At 61.9% G+C, this 24,358-nt stretch overlaps 1 protein-coding gene across 1 annotated transcript in view; it reads right to left on the reverse strand.

Annotated features, from left to right (window-relative positions):
* Nucleotides 1-787: 787 nt before the first annotated feature.
* Nucleotides 788-24,358, reverse strand: part of LOC122476430 (calpain-8-like) — a 41,635-nt gene continuing 18,064 nt past the window's right edge. Inside the window, 19 exon segments of the mRNA XM_043569068.1 lie at nucleotides 788-1,701; nucleotides 2,257-2,330; nucleotides 4,193-4,261; nucleotides 4,450-4,537; nucleotides 4,620-4,704; nucleotides 6,342-6,409; nucleotides 8,105-8,194; nucleotides 8,867-8,903; nucleotides 10,714-10,833; nucleotides 11,279-11,407; nucleotides 12,126-12,217; nucleotides 12,642-12,731; nucleotides 15,888-16,147; nucleotides 16,150-16,209; nucleotides 18,997-19,157; nucleotides 19,716-19,790; nucleotides 21,588-21,673; nucleotides 23,029-23,118; nucleotides 23,844-24,012. Coding sequence (XP_043425003.1) covers nucleotides 1,573-1,701; nucleotides 2,257-2,330; nucleotides 4,193-4,261; nucleotides 4,450-4,537; nucleotides 4,620-4,704; nucleotides 6,342-6,409; nucleotides 8,105-8,194; nucleotides 8,867-8,903; nucleotides 10,714-10,833; nucleotides 11,279-11,407; nucleotides 12,126-12,217; nucleotides 12,642-12,731; nucleotides 15,888-16,147; nucleotides 16,150-16,209; nucleotides 18,997-19,157; nucleotides 19,716-19,790; nucleotides 21,588-21,673; nucleotides 23,029-23,118; nucleotides 23,844-24,012 — 1,972 coding nt within the window. The 3' untranslated portion in view covers nucleotides 788-1,572.

The raw sequence follows: 24,358 nt of genomic DNA on the forward strand, positions 1-24,358 counted from the left end.
TAATCTGAGACCTCCGGTCCTGGAAGTCAGGCCTTAGATGGCCCACCACCCACAGCTCCGTTCACACTAACAAGGGCTGCACCCCCGAAATTATCTTCGCGGTCATAATCAACACACGTGCTCAGACGGCTGCACGGCGACAGCCTTCCTCCCTGCGGTGCCCCCCCGAGAACTCAGCACAGGTCACCGTGGATGCGCTCCACACAGCCCCCCTTACGTCCAGGAACCTCCAAGTCCCACCAGCAAGCGGTTCCTCAAAGAGGAAGAGCTGCCACTCTGGTCCTCGTCCAGCAGCCCGAACAGTTCTGGAGCACCAGAGAAGGAAGGAGATTAGGGGCGGTCCTGGGCTTCGGAACCGCCAGAGAGCTGCCTCCGTGCACCCCCCCCCCAGGAAGCCCCTCCCTGACCCCCCAGCTCCCGCCTGCCTCAGGGACTCTGAAAAGCTGCGCGTAGATTTAGCACGCAGGGTGGGTTGGGGGGCACATGGCCCCCTGCCCCAGGGGACAAACCACAGTTGTGAGCGGAGACGGTCTCTGGTCCTCTCCACCCTCCGAAGCTCTAGGAACCTGCCATTGTTTCCAGGCGGTGGAGGGAAGAGGGAACTGCGGACAGACCATGGTGGCCCCCTTGGCGGATGACCCCCTCTGTCAGCTTCGTGTCTGGCTGCCTCGCCCGCTCCCGTTAGAACCACCTCCCGGCCCTCAGTGAGGGAACCCCTCCCTTAGCAGGACGCCTTGTCGTGAGGCCACAGCCCGACGGGGAGGGAGCCCACTCACGGCCCATCCAAGGGGTCTCCAGCCCCACTGACATGATCCCCAGGGAGGCACAGGTGACAACAGACAGTGAAAGCCATTTCACCACTACGGGGACGCCATCAGCCTGGCCCAGTGATTGCACTTAGCAGTCAACAACCTGAACCACGAGCGGGCAAACTATTGATGCGGCAGCAGCATTTGGAGTCTCCAAGAAAGGCAGTCTCTGACCTTGGGCGTGGCCTGAGTGTGCCCCGCCTCCCCCAGGAGGTCCTCCTGGCTCCACCGACCAACCTGCCCCTGCCCCCCTGCACCTGCAGCGAACTGGGAGGGACTGAGGGACAGGGACTCACTGAAGAGGGCCTCCAGGCCGGTCACACAGGCAGAGAAGCCATCGAAGTCAATGCAGCATCTGCCGTGGTGTACCACAGGGCAAGGGTCTGCTGCCCCCGGCTGCTGAGCGTGAAACCCACAGGGAGGGCCCGGGTCACGGCAGGGTGGGGCTCTGGTTGACACGGCCAGCCTCCTCCAAGGTCTTGTCGTCACCCCATGGCAATCCTGGGAGCCGCCCCGCCTCAGGACGAGCCTGGCACTGAACTAGGCCCGTGGCCCCGGCACCTGTCCAGCTGCACATCGCGGCCACCGCTGCAAGAAAGGGCGCCTTCTGCCCGGCACCCTCCCAGCAGCCGCGAGGGCCCTGGGAGAAGCCTGGATGTCGCGCTGAACAGACCCCTGGTGGGGGGAAGGCGCTCGAGCCACCGTCACGTGGATGCCCCACGGAGGAGAGTCACCGCCATGATTGCCAGCCCAGTAGGAGTATTTACAGTGAGACGCCCGTCCCCGAGGCTCGTCTACACCGCGCGTCCTCACCTGCTTTCCTGAGGGCCACCCTCAGGTTGTGGGCGTCGATGGCCCCCGAGTGGGTGTGATCGGTTTCCCCATAAACCAACTAGAGCAGAAGAGAAACCAGATAGAAAGAGCCTCTGGGGGCCCTGCCAGAGCTACGCCCTCCACTCACAGCTTCCCTGACCCCCAAGAAGCTTCCAGAACAAAGATGAGAGCTGGGCTGAGGGCCAGAGATGGCCCCTCTGCGTCCTGAACAGCAGGGCGTTCCTCGAAGGGCTCGGCACTGGCACCTCATTGCTGTCCCGGGCCCTCCTGAACCACATGTCCGGGTTCTGTGCTGGGTTTGACCGTGATCAGCATCTGTGCAGACTAGGGTGGGAAACAGACCAGGACTGAGTGCCTGGGGGGCGAGGGGCCGGAAACAGGACTGAGAAGGGCGCCCCCCCAGGATGTCCCCCACCTGCAGGGGGGAGCGAGGGGCTGGAAACAGGACCTAGGAGGCCCCCCCGCAGGATATCCCCCACCTCGGGGGCGAGAGGCTGGAAACACAACCTAGGAGGTCCCCCCAAGACAGTCCCCACCTGGGGGGCAAGAGGCTGGAAACACGACCCAGGAAGCCCCCCCCAGGACAGCCCCCACCCCAGAAGGGAAGACTCACCAGGTACCTCTGAATCTTCAGCCAGATCACCCTGAATTCTGCCAGCCCCAGGGTGCGCTTTCCATGGCTCTGGGCTCCATAAAGGCCAACACGCCCACCGTCCACAGGACCACCTTCTCTTGTGACCACAGTGACCGTCCTGTCGTAAGGCCTCAGTGAGCCACCCACGTGTGCAGGCAGCGGGGCCCCGGGGGGACCACGGTGGGGAGGGTGGTGGGAAACCAATTCAAATGAAGATTAAAGAGTCAGGCACCCACTACGGCCCCCTCTGAGGTCAGGCGCAGAGCAAAGGGCAGGTCGTGAGCCCAAAGACCTTGGAGCGGCATCGCTAAGGAGCACCTAACATCCCGTCGTGCTGGTTATTGAGAGCGCTGGGCTAGAGGCCCTGGAAAGTCGCTTCCAGACTTAAATCTCCGTGACCTGTGATTGTTATCTCTGTGACTGGTAATTGTAACAATTAGTTGGCTAGAATGCCATACGTCAACAGAAAAGTCATCGGCAGCCCCGCGGCCTGTGTGTGCGTGTCAGCGCCTGGAAGGGGCTCGGAGCTTCCCCGGGGGCCACTGCTCAGCCCTGGGGGGACCTCTCTTCTGTGGACCACGCGCGTTTACTGTGCGAGCGCTAACCCCTCTGCGGGACTGCTGCGCAAACCCGTCCCGAAGACTGAGGACCTGCCAAGCCTCCGCCTCCGAGAAAGGGCCTTGACCTCCACGCTCTGGAGGACGGCGGCCCCAGGCAAGGTTCCAGGAGGAGACGTTGGACCATTCTCCCTCTGCGCCTTCACGGACGCCGTTCCTTCCACCTGGAACACCCTTCCCTTTCCTTCTGAAAACTCCCACACGCCTTCAGTGTAAAGTGAGGTTACTTGAGGCCAGGAGAAAACAAACGGATTTTTATCTCCTGCGATAATTCTAAACTAGCGGTGGTGGCCATGGGAGAGCTGTGTTACTGCAGGAGACAGAACAGAGGAGGGGAGGGGTGTGGAGGGGGAGGGGAGAGGAGGAGTGGAAGGAAGGGGGAGAGGTGGGGAGGGGAGGGGGAGGAGAGAAGAAGGGAGGAGGGGAGGGGAGAGGAGAAGAGAGGCAAGGAGGGGGGAGGGGAGGGGAGAAAGGTGAGAAGGGGAGGGGAGAGGAAGGGAGGGGGAGAGAAGGGGAGAGGCAAGGAGAGGAGGGAAGAGGAGGGGAGAGAGGCGAGACGGAGGAGGGGAGGGGGAAGGGAGAGGCAAGGAGGGGGAGGGAAAGGAAGGGTAGAGGAGGGGAAGGGGAAGGGAAAAGGAGAAAGGGAAGGAGGAGGGGGGAGAGGCAGGGAGTGGAGGGGAAAAGGAGAGAAGGGGGAGGCAAAGGGAGAGAGGAGGGGAGGGGAGGGGCAAGGAGGGGGAAGGAGGGGGAGAGGAAGGGAGAGGGAGGAGGAAAAGGAGGGGCTGATGGGAGGGGGAGGGGGAGGGGAGAAATGGGAGGGGAGAGGAGAGGGAGGGAGAGACAGGTGAGAAAGGGGAGGGGAGAGGAGGGGAGGGAGGAGAGGGGGAGGGGCAGGAGGAGGAAGGGAGGGGGTAGGGATAGGATTAGGGTTAGGAAGGTGGGATTAACAGGAGAAAGGCACAGGTGCATTTGCTGTCTCCGGATTCCACTGTGCCTCAGTGTCCTCACCTGTCACTTCCCACCTGTCAGTGTCCCACCTGTCATTCCCACCTGTCAGCATCCCCACCTGTCAGCATCCTCACCTGTCACTTCCCACCTGCCAGTGTCCCACCTGTCATTCCCACCTGCGAAGCGGAGAGAGTGGCGGGCTTACGGAGGAATGAGTGGGCAGGCGCACTCTTCTTTACTGCGCGCAGCCCAGGGACACGCGCTCCGCCCCTTCTAGGCCCTTCCCTCCCTTCTCGCTGGGAAAGGTCGGAGTCGTCAAACTCCGGGAAAAGGGAAACATCAAAGGATACGTCCATCCATCAAGCTGATCATCTCCCTGCAAGTGTTGATGTCGAATCCCCCGAATTTTACGTCTGTTTCTAAACATTCGAATGGAAGGGGGGGCGGGAATTAGGATCTGGACAGCGGAGGGGACCTCCCCGAGCCCGTCTCTGGTCCCCTCCCCCATCAAGCCGGAATGACACTAATAGGAACACTCGCCCCAGAGGCTGCTCGGCGATTAAGTGGGATAATGAGAGTTACGGTCAGTTCTCAGCCAAGCCGCCACTGCGGGCGGCCCTGTTCTGTGCCCCGTCCGAGTCCTCCTCGGAACGACCACCACCCCCGCCCCCAGCGAAACCACCGGCATCCCCATTCTGTGGAGAGGGAAACTGAGGCCCAGAGAGGTTGAGTGCTTTGCTCAAGACCACCCGGAACGGCAGGGGCGAGCAGGCGTACAGCGTTACAGGCTCCTTGCTGGAGCTGCGCCCGGGCCTCCACCTCACCTGCACCCCGGGAGCCACGGAGGAAGGAGCCGAAGGCCCTGCAGGCGTCCCCCCGTCTCTCACCCCTTCCTCAGCAGAGGCAGAAGCCAGGCCTGGAGCATAGAGCGGGACGGGGGGGGGGGGGGGGCTGTCAGGCCGCTGCCCGTGCCCTGATCGGCCCCAGCGGGTCTCCCCAGGGCTCCCCTCGCTGGGCCACCGCCTCCCCTGCCCTCCGGGTTCTGCCCCCGCTCAGCCGGGTGCCGGCCCCTCCTCCACCCGCGGGCCCACCTCCACCCTCCGGCCCCACCCCCCACCCCTGCCCCAGCCTAGCAGGAGTGAGGGAGGGACGGGACCAGGAGCTGACACGGACCCAGCCACACACCCAGCGTCCAGCGTCCTCAAACCCCCAGAGCCACGCGGCCTCTGGGTGCCATGTGGTTCTGTAAACCGTCCACACCTACAGTCACGATGCGACGTGGCTTTGCATGTGATGTGGCCTCACACCCACCAAGGGACAGGGCTAGGGTTGGACACCTAACGAGGTCTGACCCCAAGGGTCACTCCTCCAGCTGTCCAGGAAAGGGCACACACCGGAGCCAGAGGGAAGGTTCGTTCGTCCTTTAAAGCTCACCCGGGGACAGGCCTCAGCAGGGGACACACGAGGTGCCGAGAAGGGCGCTGGGCCGCGGTGGCCGTGTGACCTCAGCCGCGTCTCCTCCCCCGGTGACGTGTGGCGTCACCGTGTGCACCCCGCAGCCCCTCCACCCGGGCCCTGGCTCGGCTCCCGGGGACAAGGGGAGTGCTCCCAAAGCCCCCCCGGGCACCCGCGCTAAGACCCCACCACCCTCTGCCTGCCAGGAAAGGGAGGGGTATTGAGAGCCTGTGTCCAGACCCCGGCCTGTCCCTCTGGAGGCCCCTCAGCCGGCACAGCAGGGACAGCGACCAGCGCGGCCCCACCAGCAGGGGAGGGGAGACAGGCCGTTTTGTTCACTGTTCTCTTCCTTCTCAATAAGATACGATCCCTCCGCGGCCACGGCAACGAGGCCGCGTCAGTAAAATACTGGTCCGAGTGACCGTCAAAACCGTGAATAGACCCATTTTCGCACAAGCAGCCTGAATGGCTATGCAAAGGAGCGTAGGCAGGCTTCATTTCCTGCAAAGGCTTCCTCTGTATTTTCTTCTATTCCATTCTTCGCTCTAAAAAATAGGGGTGCCTGGGGGCCTCAGTCAGTTGAGCGTCCGACTTCGGCTCAGGTCATGATCTCACAGTTCATGAGTTCCAGCCCCGCGTCGGGCTCTGTGCTGACAGCTCAGAGCCTGGATCCTGCTCCGGATTCTGGGTCTCCCTCTCTCTCTGCCCCTCCCCCCCACTCTCTCTCTCTCTCTCTCTCTCTCTCTCAAAAATAAAATATAAAAACATTTAAAAAAATGTGTAAGTGCCCCTGGACTTCCCCGGGGGGTGGAGAATATTGTTTTTCTCCTCCTGTTAAGGACGGAACGTCTGTGCCCCCAAATCCGCGTGTTGGAGTGATGCTAACAGTGCGATGCTGACAGCAGGTGCGCCTGTGGGAGGTGACCAGGCCATGAGGGTGGAGCCACCCTCTGGGCTCACAGGGACTCTAGGGGACAAAGGCTGAGGTGGCCTGAGCTCTTGGACACCCCCTGCCTGTCTGGGAGGTCGTGGGGCCCCGCTCACCTTCCCCGCACCTTCCCCAGCAGGCTCCCGGGCTGGCTGTCCTCCTGGTCCACCTCCCGGGGGTGCGGCTGGCGGGAAGCACGACCAGGGTTAGGCCGGGGTCGCTGGGACAGTGAAGACCCCACGTCCCTCGCTGCCCGTTCCTACCGCACACGCGCCACGGGCAGGCGCGTCCCCTCTCCGCTGTGGGGAGTGATCCCACCAGCCCCGAATTTCCAGTCTCAGTCCCGAGTTGCTCTCAGAGAAGGACAGAAACACCGACAGCAGAGAATCTCCATCCCAGAGCCCCTCCCCCTCCGCCCCCGCCGAGACCCTCGGGTATGTAGTGTCTGTATGTGTTTTCTTAGCGTCCAGCAGGCTCTCAAGCAGCCACGGGATCAGAGACTGGCTGAGGCCACAGCCCAGTGGGAGGAGCGGGAGTCGGAGCCGGAAGACAGGAGTTCAAACACCACAGGGGTCGCTCGGTGGTTTCCGGCTCAGGCTCCGAGCCCCCTTCCCTCCTCCCTCTGTTGTTAAATGACTAGGCCTGCGGGGCGGTGGGGGGGGGGGGGGGGTCAGAGAAGCACACGCGAGCTGGTGTGTGTCAACGTCCCATGACAGTGACCGATCATTCCACGAACGGGTCTGTCCGGAGACTTTCCAGCCTGACACGGGCTCTCCTCCAACCATCACACGCGTCCCGGATGTCTCCAGGAGTTTCCAGAAAGCCAAGTCGGTGTTCTAGAACCACCGCTCGGAAAAGCACGAACCAACACCGTGCTGGAGAGAGTGCCAGAGCGCTGACGACGCTGTCCCTCGATGGCCACGGGCTGCGTGCCAGCATCTCGTTCACCACTCATGGCCGGCCTCACCCCTGCCCACGCTCTACCTGCTTTGCCACGCTTTACCCACGCAGAAACCGTGGTCAGCGTGTCACCCAACAGGCCAAGACCACACCTAAATCCCAAGTGTTCGTTCGCCCCACTCCAGGCGGACAGTCGGGCTCTCGGACACCCGACTGTCATGACTGGAGGGAGGAGAAGGGAAGTCCTTGAAGGCAAGGACTGTCCCTGTCTTCTGTCAGTCCTGAGTCCCCTGCAGATGTGATCCCCGTGTGCGTGTGCGTCGGGGGCCCTGGGATCCTGGGAGCCCTTCACGGCTCCGCGGGACCTCAGGAGGGAAGGCTGGGCCCCAGGCCTGGGGGCTCCTGGTTCACAAAGGGTGGGAGCCCCAGACCTCGCGCAGAAGGCCTGGGGCAGCGCCGTGAGCTGAGGGGGCGTCTCCGGGGACAGCAGCGAGCACCCGGGACCGGAAGAGTCTTCCGTTGTTTTGTGCTTCAGAAAACCCCAAGACCACGGGAGGGGGCCGCGGGGAGCCCCCACAGTCTCTGGGCTGAATTCCCACCCGCCTGATGCAGGGGGGCGTAGGGCCAGGACTAAGTTGATTTAACAGGAACCAGAAAGGGTGAAGGTGAAGGATGGGTCCAACCACCTGAATTGCGGGCTCGACCCGCTCCCTCCACGCGGGCACACCGGCCTCTCGGAGCCCCTGGGACGGCAGCAAGAGAGGCGGCGGGGGGCCGGGGAGAGGCCCACCAGGAGGCTGGGCCACTGCTGCGGGTGCGGCCCAGGCAGCTCCAGTGACCGAGAGCCGCCAGCCGGGAAAGCGCCTCGGGGCAGGTGCGGTGGCTGAGCCCTGGCAGGGGCGCTGACCGGAATGCGAGCGCGGACAGTGGGGCGGGCAGTTCTGCCTCACAAACTCGTGACAGAAACGCCACGGCTCACCTGACACCAACCCCACAGCGTGTGTGGACCCTGCCGGAGTTCAAACAGAAGGACGGCACTGATCGGGGGAAGCCCCGGCTTCTCCTCCCCCTGCAGAAACACCAGCTCACAAACTCGACAGGTGCCGGCGACAGAGCACGTCTGCCCCCTTCGGTCCGAGACCCAAACCCGCAGCCGCGGGGCACCCGTGCGCGTCTGCAGACACCCCAGCCGCGGGGCAGATGGTGGCGCTGCCCCGGAGGCCGTCCCTCCCACCCCGAGTGCCCGGAACACGGACAGCACGACCCCTCACGGAGCAGCCCCTCCGCGTGCTGCCCCCACATGCGCCGCGGGAGAAAAGGGACAGCACACGGAGGACGGGGTGAGGACGGAGGGTAAAGGGAGAGGCCCGTGTCTGGCGTTTCTGGATGAGCTCTCCTTCAGCGGCTTCATTCGCTCCCACCATCTGTCCCTGAAAGCCTGGGGTCTATCTCCCACCCACCGCCTTCTCTGCCCTGCACAGAACGACCCAGGCTGTTCTGTCTGAGGGTCCCGCCCACTGCATGTGGGGGACATACGGCCCGGCCCCCCCCCCGAGGGAGGGAGGTGCCACCAAACCTGGGTCCCACTGATGCCGCCTGGTCTTTGGTAGGAAGGGCCAGAACCTAGGAAGTGTCGTGGCCCCGATGAATAAAAGGTTATGATCCTTAAGATATAAAGAACATTTACGAATCAACAAGAAAGCCCCACGAGCCAGAGCTCGGTGTTCCGAGAGATTCCTACCTCCTGTGGGTTTCCAGCTACCACACCTCCCGTCTCCCTGAAACACAAAAGGAGGAAAAACAAATACCAGTAAGTGAAACGCACCACTGACGGCCACGTTCTTTCAGGAAGTATTTCACTTTTCTGCAGGATGGGCTTCCCGCCCAAGACCTTCAGACCCCACTGGCACCCAAACTGCATAAACAGAATCTTTACCAGCTTTCCTCCCCGCCCCCAGTCCCCTCCCCACCCGGGTCATCACCAGACAGAAACGCCCAGCTCGGTGACCCTTCGTGAATTCTGAAATCTCGGCCCTGCTGGCCCCCAATCGTGGAGAGTTCTCTCCCCACCCAGTCCCCTCTGTCCTCTCTGGGGACCCAGCTCTGTGAATCCTATAGTCACTGTCTCTGGGCAAGGAGCCGGCAAGCCCACAGCCGTGTGCACCTGCAACCATGTATGTGGTGTGTGGTGTGTGTGTGGGGGGGGGGGGAATATATATGTATGTGTATGTGTGTGCATATGTGTATATGTGTGTGCATATGCATGTGTGTATGTATGTGTGTGCACGTGGGGGGTATATATATGTCCATGCATGCGTGCGCATGTGTATATACATGTGCATATGTGTGTGTGCACATGCATATGTATGTGTGTATATGTGTGTGCACGTCCGTGTGTGTATGCATGTGGGGGGTGTGCATGTGTGTGCATGTGTATATACATGTGTGTATATGTGTATATGTATGTGAGTGTGTGTGTGCGCACATGTGGGGGTATCTGTGTGTGTATATACATGTGTATGCATATGCATATGTGTATGTGTGTGTGTGCACTGTGGGGGGTATACATATGTGCATCCATGCATGTGCATGTGTACATACATGTGTGTGTGCACATGCATATGTGTGTGTGCATGTGTGTGCAGGTATGTGTGTGCCCGTCTGTGTGTGTGCACATATGTGTGTACGCATGTGGGTGTGTGTATAGACATGTGTGTATATATGTATATGTATGTGAGTGTGTGTGCACATGTGGGGGTATCTGTGTGCGTGTGTATACGTGTGTGTGCATATGCATGTGTGTGTGTGTGCACTGTGGGGGGTATACATATGTGCATGCATGCGTGTGCATGTGTATATACATGTGCATATGTGTGTGTGCACATGCATATGCATGTGTGTATACGTGTGTGTTCATGTGTGTGCACATCCGTGTGTGTATTCATGTGTGTACGCATGTGGGGGTGTGCATGTGTGTGTATACATGTGTGTATATGTGTATATGTATGTGAGTGTGTGTGTGTGCACGTGTGGGGGTATCTGTGTGTGTGCATACGTGTGTGTGCATATGCATGTGTGCGTGTATGTGTGTGCACTGTGGGGGTATACATATGTGCATGCGTGCGTGTGCATATGTATATACATGTGCGTGTATGTGTGTATGTGTGTGCACATGCATATGTATTGTGTATACGTGTGTGTGCATGTGTGTGCAGGTATGTGTGTGCCCGTCTGTGTGTGCACATGTGTGTGTACGCATGTGGGGTGTGCGTGTGTATATGTGTGTGTGCATGTGCATGCGTGTACAGGCATGCACGTGTAGGGGGTGGAGGAGGCCGTGCTCCCTCCGGCTCCCACTCTCTGGGCCCAGGGGCCTCTCTGCTGAAGGAACCCCTGGGCCCAGATGTTACTGGCACCCCTTCTCTCCGGCCTTGACCATCTTTAAGCAAACAGTCTATGGGGTGTATATACCTTGTAGACCGCGTAAAGGGCCCGGGGAACAGGGAGTTTGCAGAGTCCTCTGGGTCCAGTGGAGGTGAGCCAGGCTGTCACCTGTCGGCCCTGTGCGCCCCCGCCCGGGAACCCCACCCGCCCAGCATCACGGAGGGACAGGACGCGCACAGGGCTGTGGCCTTGCCCTGCGAGAACACCTTCAGGCAGAAGTTGCTGTCCTGGAAGGGCCGCACCAGCAGGTTCCCCCGGGGGCAGCTGCAGTCAGAGCCAAGAGGGCCTGCTGGTCTGGGGGAAACCATCTTGCAAGCTGACGGGGTGGGGGTGGGGCGAGCTGCCAGTTCCGCCCCCGGGCCCAGCACCCTGCCCCCGGTGACCCGGTGACCCGTCTACGTGTGGTGGGAGGGGCTGGTGTGTGTCACAGGCTAATTAGTGGCCGCAGGTGCCGGCGCTGGGACCGCTGGGACCGCTGTGATTCAGCCCCCGCGCTCGGTGTCTTCACGCCTGCACATGACGCTGCAGGGCTGCGAACTTCTATGTGACCCGGCCCTGCAGCGCCCACCCCAGCGGGGACAGTGTCCACCCACAGTCGCCAGACCCTCTTCGGATCACAGGTCTGCGAAGCGGGGGTGGAAAGCGGGGCCACCTGCCCCCTACTGCCCGGTCAGGACTCCACAGGGATCCCCAGGCAGGCCCTGCCGACCTGGGTCCGAGGTCAAAGGCGCTCTTAGGACACCCCCGCCCCCGTGAACTGTCATATTCTGGGCCAGAGAACGCTAGGGGTGCAGCCAGCAGGGCCACAGCCAAGGGCAGAGCGTCATTGTCGCCGTCCCTGATGACGGCAGTGGGGGGAGCAGGGGACCAGCAGTAAAGCCGACTTGGGGACGCACACTCTTTCAGAGCGGTCCTAGAGCCAGTGGGGCAGGTACAGAGCCCACGGCCTCTGAACTGGAGGACACTGAGGCAACAGGGGCCCCTCTGTCCTTCCAGGGGCCCCAGACAGGTGTGTGCCACCGGGTCCCTGGCCCACACGTGCCATCAAGGCGTGGCCCAGTGACGGTGCATGTCAACGGCAGGTGGGCCCAGGGCGGCAGGAGTGTCCCTGGGGACGTGTCAGAAGTGCACGGTCTCAGCCTGCCCCAGAGTTCCTGGGGTGGCCGCATGTTCACAACCCCGGGGGCCCCGAGGAGCCCACACTTGCAGAGCGAGGGATCCATGGTGACCGTGGAGGGCCCCGGGATGCACACTGTGCGTTCGAGTGACCTCTCTCTCTCTGTCTCATGAAGGAGACGTGTCTGATGGGAGCCAGCGTCCCCAGACCTGACACAGATTTGGATTTAGTTACTTCCTCGTGGGAACAGCTCTGGGCTCTCCACCTTGCACTGGTCCCGCGTGATGCCCACAACCACTGACCCGCGTCTGGGAGCCAGCAGGCAGGCAGACCTGGCCGGGGTCTGTGGCCTTGGACCGAGGCACGGGCTGGGGCCTGAGAAGCCGGCCCGGCTCACGGCCCCAGGAAAGTGGGGGTGCGATGCAGTGGGAAAACGCACCTCCGTGTGACCCCGAGGGCCCCCAGACGGAGCCGTGGTTCTCCAGCTCGGCTGCACGCTGGGGTCACCGCGTAGGCGGTCTGGGGTGCGGCCTGGATGTGACGATGTTTTACAGCTGCCCAGGGGTGGCCGAGGGCAGCCAAGGAGGGGCTCCCGGGAGGGGCCGGAAGGAAGGGGCCAGACTTCGTGGAGCCAGGCCCGGCCCCTCCCCGGAGGTGCTGTCTGTCTGGGGCTCTGCCTGCGGCCGGCCCAGCGCACGGGGAGCTGGGGGAACCCCGATGTGAGGGTGACAACGATGTTGTGTCACTGAGGACGCGCAGGAAAAGCCGGGAGCCAGAGAGATGAAGTTGGTGCCTCTTCCTCTTATCAGCGATCAGGGTGCTCATTTAGCCGGCTAGATAAGGAGGTGCCCTCGGTAATCACCTGGCTCAGATCAGGTCACCGGCACACAGGGGCAAAGGTCACCACTGCCCCCACTGCCCCCCCCCCCGCCTCGGGGGCAGGGCGGGAGCCGACCTGGTCTTTGCCACCTGCCAGGGTCAGCAGCTCGTGGGATGGTGTGGGAGGAAGACGCCTCTGCAGGTGCTTGCTTACCTCTTTGGGGACCTGCAGGGCAGAAGAAGAGGGCAGGTCACCCGCCGGAGCAGGGCCCCCCTCCGTGCCTCGCGGCCCTCCCCACAACTTGCAGACAGACTGCATTTCTGACACTGCAAAGTCGCTGATGGGAAGGCTGTCTGGACCACCAAACCCCAGAAATCCGAAGGGGGAAAGCCTCTAGGTTTTTACTTTGTGTCCTGACTGAACGATCTGCCAGGACCCCACGTCCCTCACTCAGGACTGAGACCTGGGGGCCGGGACCCCATGTCCCTCAGGACTGACACCCCGGGGGCCAGGACCCCATGTCCCTCACTCAGGACTAACACCTGGGGGCCGGGACCCCACGTCCCTCAGGACTGACACCCCGGGGACCAGGATCCCATGTCCCTCAGGACTGATACCCCAGGGGCCAGGACCCCACGTCCCTCACTCAGGACTGACACCTGGGGGCCAGGACCCCACGTCCCTCACTCAGGACTGACACCCTGGAGGCAGGGACCCCACGTCCCTCAGGACTGACACCCCAGGGACCGGGACCCCACGTCCCTCACTCAGGACTGACATCCCAGGGGCAGATGATATCTCACAGACCGGCACGGAGAGCACAGACCAGGAAAAGCAAGGCCCATGGAAGGAGAGGGACGGTCACCTTAGAGATGCAGGATCCTGGCTACAAATGACAGGCCTGCCTGGCCTGAGCCTGTTGTCACAGCAGGAAGGTAACGGGGGACAGAGGGAACGGACACCTGGGCTCTTTAGCCTTCGGGGTGTCAGGGCTGCTTCCCAAACAGTGTCAGCTTTCAAACTATACAGGTCTCCAGATTGCACACGCACAGAGCTTTCCAAGTCAGTTATACGTGCTCCCCACATCAGATGCTCCCTACATCAGGTGCTCCTCATAACACCAGGTGCTCCCTACATCCTCAGATGCTCCCTACACCGGGTGCTCCCCACATCAAGTGCTCCCTATAATGTTAGATGCTCCCCACATTAGGTGCTCCCCACAACATCAGATGCTCCCTACAATGTCAGGTTCTCCCCACAACCCCAGGTGCTCCCCATAACATCAGGTGCTCCCTACATCCTCAGGTTCTCCCCACAACCCCAGGTGCTCCTGACAACCCCACGTGCTCCCTACACCGCCAGGTACTCCCTACATCCCTAGATGCTCCCCACAACCCTAGGTGCTCCCAACATCAGATGCTCCCCATAACATCAGGTGCTCCCTATAACATTAGGTGCCCCCTACAATGCCAGGTGCCCCCTCAACACCAGGTTCTCCCAACAACCCAACGTGCTCCCTACACCCCCAGGTACTCCCTACATCCGTAGGTGCTCCCCACAACACCAGGTGCTCCCTACAATATTAGATGCTCCCTACAATGCCAGATGCTCCCCACATCAGATGCTCCCCACAACACCAGGTGCTCCCTACAACATCAGGTACTCCCCATAACATCAGATGCTCCCTACATCCTCAAGTTCTCCCCACAACCCCGCGTGCTCCTGACAACCCCGCGTGCTCCCTACACCGCCAGGTACTCCCTACATCCCTAGATGCTTCCCACAACCCCAGATGCTCCCCACAATATCGGATGCTCCCTACAATGTCAGGTTCTCTCCACAACTCCAGGTGCTCACCATAACATCAGGTGTTCCCTACATCCTCAGGTTCTCCCCACAACCCCAAGTGTTCCTGACAATCTATGTGCTCCCTACACCCCCAGGTACTCCCTACATCCCTAGGTGCTCCCCACAACCCCAGGTGCTCCCCACAACATCAGATGCTCCCTACAACGTTAGGTGTTCCCCGCAGCCCTAGGTGCTCCCCACGACCAGTGACACTTGATACCTGACTGGACGACACTTTGATCCTCTTGTAGGGATGAAATCTCAACCCAGTTCATCTGTAGTCACTGGGCTGCACCAGAGAGGTGACCCACCTGACAGACCCCAGCTGTCCCCCAAAGGAAGGTGACCCAGCCTGAACCGATCCATCCCTCCCTGGAACTCCCCTCTCCCACCCTGTGCCTGTAACCAGGGCTCCTCCCTCCTTGCCAAATGGGACACTGCCCGATTCACAAGTCACTGAACAAAGCCAGTACGGTCTTTAACGTTCACGCAGCTGAATCTGGGGTTTTAACGGCTCCTGAGAGCATAACCGTGTGTTTTGCTCAGCACAGCACCGGCACAAAGCAGACACTCGCTAAAGCACGTGGAATTGACACACATTCGTAAACGCCTTCTCGATTTTCATCCCTGCAGAAAAGGAGTCTGGCCCGGGGCTCTGCACGCTGTAGGTTTGGGAGGGGGGGATGGTCTGGGGCTCTGCACGCTCTGTGGGGGGGGGACGGGCCAAGCTGGGGTGGCACTGGGCCTGTTTACCGGACGCTCTGGTCTCCTGCCAGCAACCCACCGGCCACTTTCCACGGGCACGCTTCCGCCATAGAAGATGCACACATACCACACCCTGAACTGCAAAGACTCACGTTCCAAAGCAGGAGGAAGAAAGGGGCCGGGGGTGGTCGGAGCTCGGCAGTGGGCTTCCTTTCTCGTGCGTCACTTTATTCTGAGGTGTCGGGCCTCCAGCCGGCTCGTGTTCTTCCGGACTGAAATTGCGTTTTTCCCAAGAAATTCATTCTTAACAAAATTACAAAAAAAACCCAACCACCAGGAACCCCTCCGGAATTTGCGGCGAGGAGTCTTTGCCTGTGTAAAAAAGCGGCTTCCGATTCGTTCCCAGCGAGGCCTTGCTTTAACATGTCCCTGAGGCCGTGGAGTCACAGGGGGTGGTTTCCGTTGCAAACCGGAGCAGGGCACCGCCTGACACAGAGGGTGTCCCTAACCCAGAGACAGGACCAAATGTGGCCAGGTGGCTGCCCTCACCCCGGCCATGCCTGTGGGTCCTGAGAAGGGTCTCAAGGTTGCCCAGCACGGGAAGAAAGGTGTGTCTGGCTCCCACATCCAGCCTCCCTCCCCCCACCCAAGCGCCTCATGCCCCATGTTCTTGGCTCCGGTCCCCTGAGAAGCCTGTACTTGGAAAGCCCAGTAAGTGCATTAACACTGAGCCCTTGATAACCAGCAAACTTTAAGGAATTACACATCTCGACGTTAACAGCAGAGGTGTAAGCCATAGGAATGAATCTCTAATGGTGGAATTCAAGCCTCAGTAGAGGCATTTAGGGGAGCAAGAAGAGTGCTTGATGAGAAATATCCAAGTGATAGGAAAGATGCACCCCAATTACTGGCCAAAACATCCCAAGCAAAGACCCCCCCAGTGTGGAATGAAGGACGGCCCAGCTCCGGAAGTACCTTGTAGACACTGAGGCCGGTGCTGAGCAGGCCCTGTCCTGTCCTCTCCCGTCGCCTGCGATTCTTCTGCAGCAGACCCAGCAGCACCGTGCAGCGGGGCTCGCTGAGCCCCCCTCCTGGCTGTCATCCACTTTGTCCGGATGGATTTTGAACTGGGGATTGGTCCAGTGAGTGGCTGGAAGTCACCGGGAGATGGTGGCGGGGGAGGAGGGGAAGGATACGAGGGAAGGGCTGGGTCATCGCAGAGAACGGCAGCCGCGTGTAGGCAGGTGTCCGCGAGCCGTCTTCACGGGGTGCTCAGCCTTCCCCTCCCTCCCCTCCCCCTCCCACACAGCAGCAGACACATCCCGTAACATCGGGAAACCTGGCACGGGGGCATCTGAGCCACCGGGGGCCCAGACATGCTGGACTGGGAATATTTGAGGTCCGATGGCCCCGGGGCCACACCAGGACTCTGGCAAGTAACCTCCGTGCCTTCCCCGGGGAATCGGTTACCACCCCCTGTTCTCAGCTCCTGGCCTGTGGAGACAGGCCCACCTCCTTGAGGAAGGAGGTTTTGGGGGGAGGAGTCACGCCCCAGGACAGGCTATAGAGACAACCTGTCTGATGGGCATCTGTCCATTCGCAGAGGGGGTCCCTGCCCCAGATCACGGCCCGAAGCAGCTCGGGGGGCTGACCGTCCATCCCCTGGCCGGGGCCTCCCTACGTGGCCGGGGTCACGCTCTCGCTCGATGGCGCAGGAGGGGTAATGGTGGGCAGCTAAGAAGCACCCCTGTGGCACCACCTACGGGTATTTTGAAAGACCGCTTCACTTGCGACTTGACTCTTAAAACTCTCTCAGCGCGCGACTACACAAGTCAAGGCACAGAGAGATCAGACGGGTCATCCAAGGGCACACAGCGTTCCGTGACAGAGTAAAGTGGCAGAGCGCAACCGAAGAGGGGCCTGACGGGCATCTCCACGCGGGGCCTCAACCGCTTTACCCAGGCAGCACCCTGAGGGGAGGGGATTGGGGGGGGCTGGGCCCTGGGGGGAGGGGACGGTGGGGGGCTCTCACATCCTCTGGGGAAGGGCCCTGGGGGGGGGAGGCGATGGGGGGGCTCTCACATCCTCTGGGAAGGGCCCTGGGGGGGAGGGGATGGGGGGGCTCTCACATCCTCTGGGGAAGGGCCCTGAGGGGGGAGGCGATGGGGGCGCTCTCATATCCTCTGGGGAAGGGCTCTGGGGGGAGGGGACCATGGGGGGGGCTGGGCCCTGGGGGGGGAGGGGAAGGGGGGGCTCTCACATCCTCTGGGAAGGGCCCTGGGGGGGAGGGGAAGGGGGGGCTCTCACATCCTCTGGGAAGGGCCCTGGGGGGGAGGGGATGGGGGGGCTCTCACATCCTCTGGGGAAGGGCCCTAGGGGGAGGGGACCATGGGGGGGGGCTGGGCCCTGGGTGGGGAGGGGAAGGGGGGCTCTCACACCCTCTGGGAAGGGCCCTGGGGGGAGAAGACGGGGGTGGGGGGTGAGGAGGGGGGGCTCTCACATCCTCTGGGAAGGGCCCTGGCGGGGAGGGGATGGGGGGGCTCTCACATCCTTCCGGGAAGGGCCCAACTGGACGAAATGACACGGCCCACACAGGGGACCAAGAACCACGGATTATCAGTGGTAATATTACGTACTCGACCCCGCCTTCTCAATCCCCACATCAGGACTGTTTATTTAGGGCACAAGTGTGTGGATTTCAAAGGCAAACCCCTGTGGCTTCAGGAAGCCATCGCAGAAGGGCGGGAAGGATGCGGAGGTGACGGGGATTGTGTGCAGAGACCTCTGTCCCCCATGGCTCTGAGCCCCTAAGTGATCCTTGCAAATCTCCCAGCATTCTCTGAGAGCTTGCTAATGGCGAGCATATTTAATTTCTCCCAAATGCAACCTTACCGCAATCCCTCCATTTTTTGTTCACTCCTTAACGGAACCGGAGGAACAGAATGGGCTGTAAAAATACTACACCCCGTTCACGGAACACTACCCAGTTTACAAAGCACCTTCCGAGATGGGTGTTCTCACTGTACCACGAGGCTCCGGAACCCAAACGACGCTCCCAGGGCCTGGCACCTGTTCAACAGGCGGGCGCCCGCTGTCTCTGCCGCCAGAGTGGGGCTTTGGTTCTGGGAGGGGGGTGACGAAGGAGGAGACGTGGCCTGCACGCACGTGGGACTTTATTACGGGGCCGCGTGCACAGCACGACACAGCCCTGGCCCAGCTCTGCCTGGGGGGCCGATGGTCTCCACCAGCCGGTGGGGGCGTAGGCCTCAGAGCAGGGAGGGCAGGGAACCGGGCAGGGGTGGGTGGGGCGCCGGGGAGGGAGGGGTGCAGACAGTGGGCTTTGCTTTCCTCCACTTCTCCTTAGAGACGTGCGGTGGGTTTCTCAGTGCGCCCGTGTGTCGGTGCCGTCCTGGGAGCCAGGAGCTGCACGTCCGCAGCAGGACGAGGGCCCGGGCGTGCAGATGTGGATGGTTGTACCAGGCTGTCCCCACCGGGGTGGGGCTCCGGTGGCCCCGGGAGAGGGCGGAGGGGCCGTCCGGACCCCCAGGCTCGGGCCCCTCCGCCTCCGTGTCCACTGCCCGCCCAGGTGCACACGCACCCTGGGGGATGCGGTGTGTTGAAGCAGCAGAGGTTCTCGGAGTCGGGAGGCTGTCCGCCAGGGACCGGGAAGAGCCCAAGGAAAGGGCAGGGGGCCTTGGCACCGGGGGCCAAGGGCACATTAAACAAGAAGGAGCAGGCCCTTGGGGGGCAGGGGCGGTGGGGGGGCCTGAGGACACCCTGAACACGCAGAAGCTGAGGGACGGTGTTAGCTGGGCTCAGGCCTCGGGTGGGGGGCTGCCGGAGCCCCCAAGCCCAGGGAGACGCGGGGCCTGTGCCGGGAGCCAGCCCTGGGAGGGCGCACCAGAAGGGCCTGGGCCCCCTCGGCCCTCTGCCTCACCTGGGAAGCTCGGGCAGCCCCCGGCGGTGGGGCCCCGCGTCCAGTGGCCGTTGAACAGGACCAGGTTCCATTTGTGCAGCTGGTCACCGCTCAGGGAGTCCGGGGACAAGCTGCAGATCTGCAGCCGGGAGAACTGCCTCGAGAAATCCGAAAATGACATCCTGGGGGCGGAAGAGGCAGAGGGCTGGGGGTCAAGAGAGCAGGGCTGAGAGGAGAGAAGGGGGAGCCTGCGGGCAGGACAGAGGGGCGGCCACGGCCGGCTCTGACCCTCTCTGCACCCGCGGGGCTGCTGTCCGAGTCCCTGCTACTGTCAGCGCCTCCGTTTTATCAGGGAGCCCCCCCTCCGCCCCCCGGCTCAGTAAGGACCAGGCAGAGACCCATCTGCATGCGGGTGCTGCCTCCGGGCCGGCCACTTGGGAGCCTGAGCAGGCGTCCTCCGACCTAACTCCAAGCAATGACTTGCAGACGCGTCCCCAGGCCACATCACGTTCATGGCGCCCCTGTCACCTGCCTCCGCCCGCCATGAGGGAGTCCCCCTGCCTCACTGCTAAGCCCAGCTTAGCGCTCTGCCCGATGGACGGATGCGGGAACGTGGGAGGACAGGCCCGGACAGTGCGTCTTCGATGCTACAGACACGCAGGAAGGGGGATAAAGGGGGGAAGAACAGCCCCTGAGGAGACCCTGTCGCATTCCGGAACATTCCCTCAGACGGCACTCACCAGAACTCCCCGTCCTCGGCTCTCTTGTCCAGCTCCTCCTTCCTCCTGGGATCGATGTGATTCCACTCTGGTGCACTGGTGGAAATCATAAAATTAGTTTTTTAAGTTTATTTATTGATTTTGAGAGAAAAAAAGAGTGTGAGTGGGGGGAGGGGCAGAGAGGGAGACAGAGTCCCAAGCGGGCTCCGTGCTGTCCGCGCAGAGCCCAACGCTGGGCTCGATCTATGAACCTGAGCCAAGATCAAGGGTCCCACACTTAACCAACGGAGCCCCCAGGCCGCCCTGAAACACTTTGAATCGAAGCCGAGGTGGTCGTCCAAGCAAGGTCACCTGCAGGGCACACTGTTTAGAACAGACAGATGTCCCCCGAGGGCCACAGACAGACGGGAGCTGAAGCCCAGCAGGCAGAGGCAGAACAGACAGTGGGGGCGGGGGGCACGCGCCTGGGACAGGACGCCGGCCAGGGACACGGACCCCACGGCACCTGCAGGGCGACCCCAGTTGTGCAGCAGGGACTTTGCCCTAAGTTCACTCTCAGGTCCTTCCCGTGTCTGACTGAGGCTCCTGGTCCGGAGGACAGGAGGGTCGAGAGAAGAAGCCTGCGGAAGCCGGTCAGGCATGCAAGCCCGTGGCCACGCCCCTGGCCACGCCCACACCCGGCCACACCCCGGTCTACGCTCGTGTCCACTCCCACACCCACGTCCACACGACTCTCCACACCCACACTCCCTGGCCACACCCCTGGCCACACCCGCGTCCACACCCACACCACACCTGCACCCACAGCCCCGGCCACACCCCTGTCCACGCCCATGTCCACACCCACATCCACGCCCACGTCCTTGCCAGGTCCCCGCCTGCACCCTCACCTGCGCCCACGCCTCCGCTCGGAGTTGCCCCCACCTCCGAGAGACTGAGAGCCGTCAGGCAAGGAGCCGGGCTCAAACAAGCCCTCCTCCGGCCAAACAGCCGTCGGCCAAAACGGCCCAAACTCGGAGCTTCGGTTCGTTCGGTTTCTGCCGTTTCTGGGCCGTTGGCAGAAGGGAGGTTTTGGGTTTTGCTCAGGCTCAGGCAGGGGCATCAGAATCTGTGGCCCCAGGGACACCTGTTTCTGGTGGCGCGCACCTGAAGGGAGGCAGGCAGGTGGGCACTGGTGACGTGTGGCTGCACGTGCCAAAGGCCCCCCAGAGCCCAGCGCGATCGCGGAGCGCGGACAGCACGCAGCTCCCTGTCCCTCACCAAGGTTAAGGACGCACGGACAGCACACAGCTCCCCCCCCACCAGGTTGAGGACGCACAGACAGCACTCAGATCCCTGCCCCTCCCAGGTTAAGGACGCACTGAGAGGAGGGAGGGGAGTTCATTCCCATTTCCAGTGGCTCCTCGTCCAGGGCGGGAGGCCTGCCTGAGGGGAGCCTGTCCGGTCCTTGATGACCTCGCCGGAAGGACCAATAGGAGTCCCACGGTGAGTGAGAGCCTCGCTCGCGTCCACCCACCACTGCCTGCTGGCCCTTGGGGGTGGACCCCACTTCCCAAGCTTGGCCTTTGTCAGAGACCAGGGTCTGTGGGCTGGGAGGCGTCGACCTGAGGGTCTGGCCTCCCTTGGGGTCACCGCGGTGTGGCAGTTGGGAAACAGGCAAACTTCAGTGACAAGCAAAATTCCAACCCAGCTGCCGGATGTGCAAACGCCAGGCAGAGACCCCACCACGTGCTGTGAGCTGTGCCTTCCCGGCCCGGAGCCACGCAGCACGCTCTGAACAGGCTGCTCGTGGACAGAAAGTGCCGCCGTGCTCACGGCGCTCTTGGTCTCTGGAGGAGCGTGTCCGCGAGCCGCCCTTGCAGGGGGAGGCGAGGACGGAGAGGGAGAGCCTACCTGTCACTCCACGCCCCCGTCCACTCCACTTCGCCCCACGGGTTCCGGAGTCTGACCAGCTTCTCGGGATGGCCCCAGAAATCCACCTGCAAGGTCCCCGCGCGCGCGAAAGCACCTGAGCTGCTGTGTCCGGGCTGCCCCACCCCCACGGCTGCCCAGAGGGGGCTCCCACTCAACTTTCAATGCCCCTAAACAACCACACCCTTACTTTAACACATTTTCAGGATGCGGCCAACTGCTCTGTTTTCCACAATTGGGTTGGACACGTAGTGTGTCTAACAAGCTCGTATCGGCTGGAACGAACCTAACGGTGACAGGCGCCCTCCAGACAAATGCCAGCAGCATGGCAGTCAGCACTCACGGCACATGTGCTCCGGACTAAGCAGGGCGCTAAGCGGTTCAAGGGCATTATCACCTCATTTAAACCTGATGGGGGTCCTACGAGCTGGGTGCTGCTAGCACCTGTATTTTGCAGCTCAGAAATCCTAGACTCAGAGGGTTAAGTTATCCAGGGTCAGCAGGTGGTGGAGGGAGGGTGGGCATCTGGGCAGTTGTGTCCGAAGCCCACACCTCCTGCCTCCCTGGTGGTTACTGAACACTCACTAGGAGCCCTCATGCCAGCATTTGCATCCGCACACACAGACACGACGAATCATTAGGTCCTCGGCGTTCTGCTTTCCTTTGTATCTCCCGTAACACTCAGCCCTGTGCTTACACATTCACGCTCCATCTGTACTGGAGAACTGGCTTCACTAAAGAGGATATTTGTGGGACACAAACGCATGCAACGCACACCTGTTTCATTTTAATAAATAACAAAAACTGAGATACCCATCGCGTTTCCCTTTTTGCCTTGGCCAGCGGGAAACCCAAAGCAAAATTCATTTCTCAACGGTAGCACTGTCTTTTGCCTGGATTGTCTGGCGTATTTACCCTCGTGCTATGGTGTGACAGTGTCTGTGCTTTTCTCTGTAAACAACTGCAAATCCTTTTAGGGAAGTGGGCAGAGTCCAGTAACTAAAAATACTGAAAACCACAGCCCCTGCTTTCTGCTCGGGTTGGAGAGTAGGGAAAACCCGTGTTCCTTCCCGCTGTTACGCCCCGTCCTGAGAGCAGACATCACTGCCTCTATCCCCTTCGGGGTCGTGCGGGTTTCCACCCCTTCACCTGTATACACACGCTTGGGATGAGTGTGGAATCTGACAATTTCTACACTTTCTCCGGGGCCTTCCCCCACCCCCGCCCCCCAGGCCGCATCTCCTCGGAGCCCACGGAGCTGTGGCTCACACAGGCCACGTCATCCACAGGGCCAGAAGGGCCCTTGCTGTGAGTGTCAGGGGCAGCCGGAGAGGGACCTCGGGGGGCAGGGAACCTCCCAGAGGTGGCCCCTCCCAGGGCGCCCTGGGCACGTGCAGTCTCCCCTCCCCCCCCCCGGTTCTACCTCTTCGACGCCGGTGACCGAGTACGCGTGGCTCTTCACCAGCTTCTGGCAGGTTGTGGTCTCTGCTTCTGCCTCAGCTGCACTGGAGGCCTGAGGGGGAACGAGGACCCTGATCCTGACCCTGTCCGGGTGGCCCCTACAGGGCTTTCCAAGGACACGCCGCCCAGACGGGCCGCGTGCAGTGCTGGGGTGCAGGTGCAGCAGTGACCTCAGGGAGCAGAGCCCTCCCCAGCCCGCCCCTCCAAGCAGGCGCACAGCTCCAGGCTCACAGCCTCCAGATGCCCCCGAAAACTGGGGCGTCACCTGCTCCCCGAGGGTGACCCCGTGCCGCCGATCCAGGACGGCTGCTCTGAACAAGCCTGGTTCTCCCCCCTTTCTCTCCAGGCCCTGCACCGTCTCTCCACCAAAGACACACTAATGCAGAGACGTTGCGGAAAAGTGCGTCCGTCCACGCCGCCCCAGGGCCCGGACGGCCAGCACCCTGGCTCCAGAACCGCGTCCCTTTTCCTCAGGGGTCCCAAAGCCCGTCGAGTATGTCCGTCATTTATCTGTTTCCTAAAGCCCACGGTTACTCAGCAGAGAGGGGGGAGCACGGGAGGGAGCTGGGATCCGGGAGCAGATCTCCGTTCTCAGGGCTGCTCCCCGTTCTACCCACTAACCAGGTCCCAACCCGCCCCCCGCGTGCTGGGACCCATGTGTCACCAGACTTGCCCCTTCAGCCTGGATGCTGCTCTGGCCCAAAGCCTCCTGGCCGCTCGCCTGCCCAGCCCCTCCCCTGCCGGACGAGGGGAACAGAGGGGCCCGCACTGACTCACATCAATGGAGCAGGCCAGCAGAGACCCCGCGCGGAGGGCCTTCCGGATGATCTGAAAGAGGCCGGCCGGAGGCTTCCTCAGGTCGTAACACTCACAGATGCCGCCCGTGAGATCCTGCAACCCCTCCACCAGAGACCCTCCAGTGAGAGCCTCGTAGGAGCCATTGAGCCTGTGAAAGAAGAAAAGAGCGCGCCATTCACAAGCGAGGGGACCGTGGGGGCCGGGGCTGGGACGCGGCGTGGACCAGAAGGTAAGGGAGAGCCCTCTGCCGAGTCTGCTCTGGACCAGCAAGGTGCAGGAACGAATGTCAGGTCATCTGTCACCAAGCGGCCCACCTGCCCCTTTAAAAGCAAAGTTCGGCCTCTGCACAGCTGACCCTGGGGGCAGGGAGCACAGGCCGGGATGAGGGGGCCCCTCCCTCAGGCTGGGAGTCCCCCAGGCGCCTGCTCTGGGAAGAGGACTGGAGGAATAGGGTTGGAGGACAGGGAGCCAGAAAGTGACACGCGTCAGGTCAC

Source organism: Prionailurus bengalensis, chromosome E4 (genome assembly GCF_016509475.1).
Source record: "Prionailurus bengalensis isolate Pbe53 chromosome E4, Fcat_Pben_1.1_paternal_pri, whole genome shotgun sequence".
NCBI lineage: Eukaryota > Metazoa > Chordata > Mammalia > Carnivora > Felidae > Prionailurus > Prionailurus bengalensis.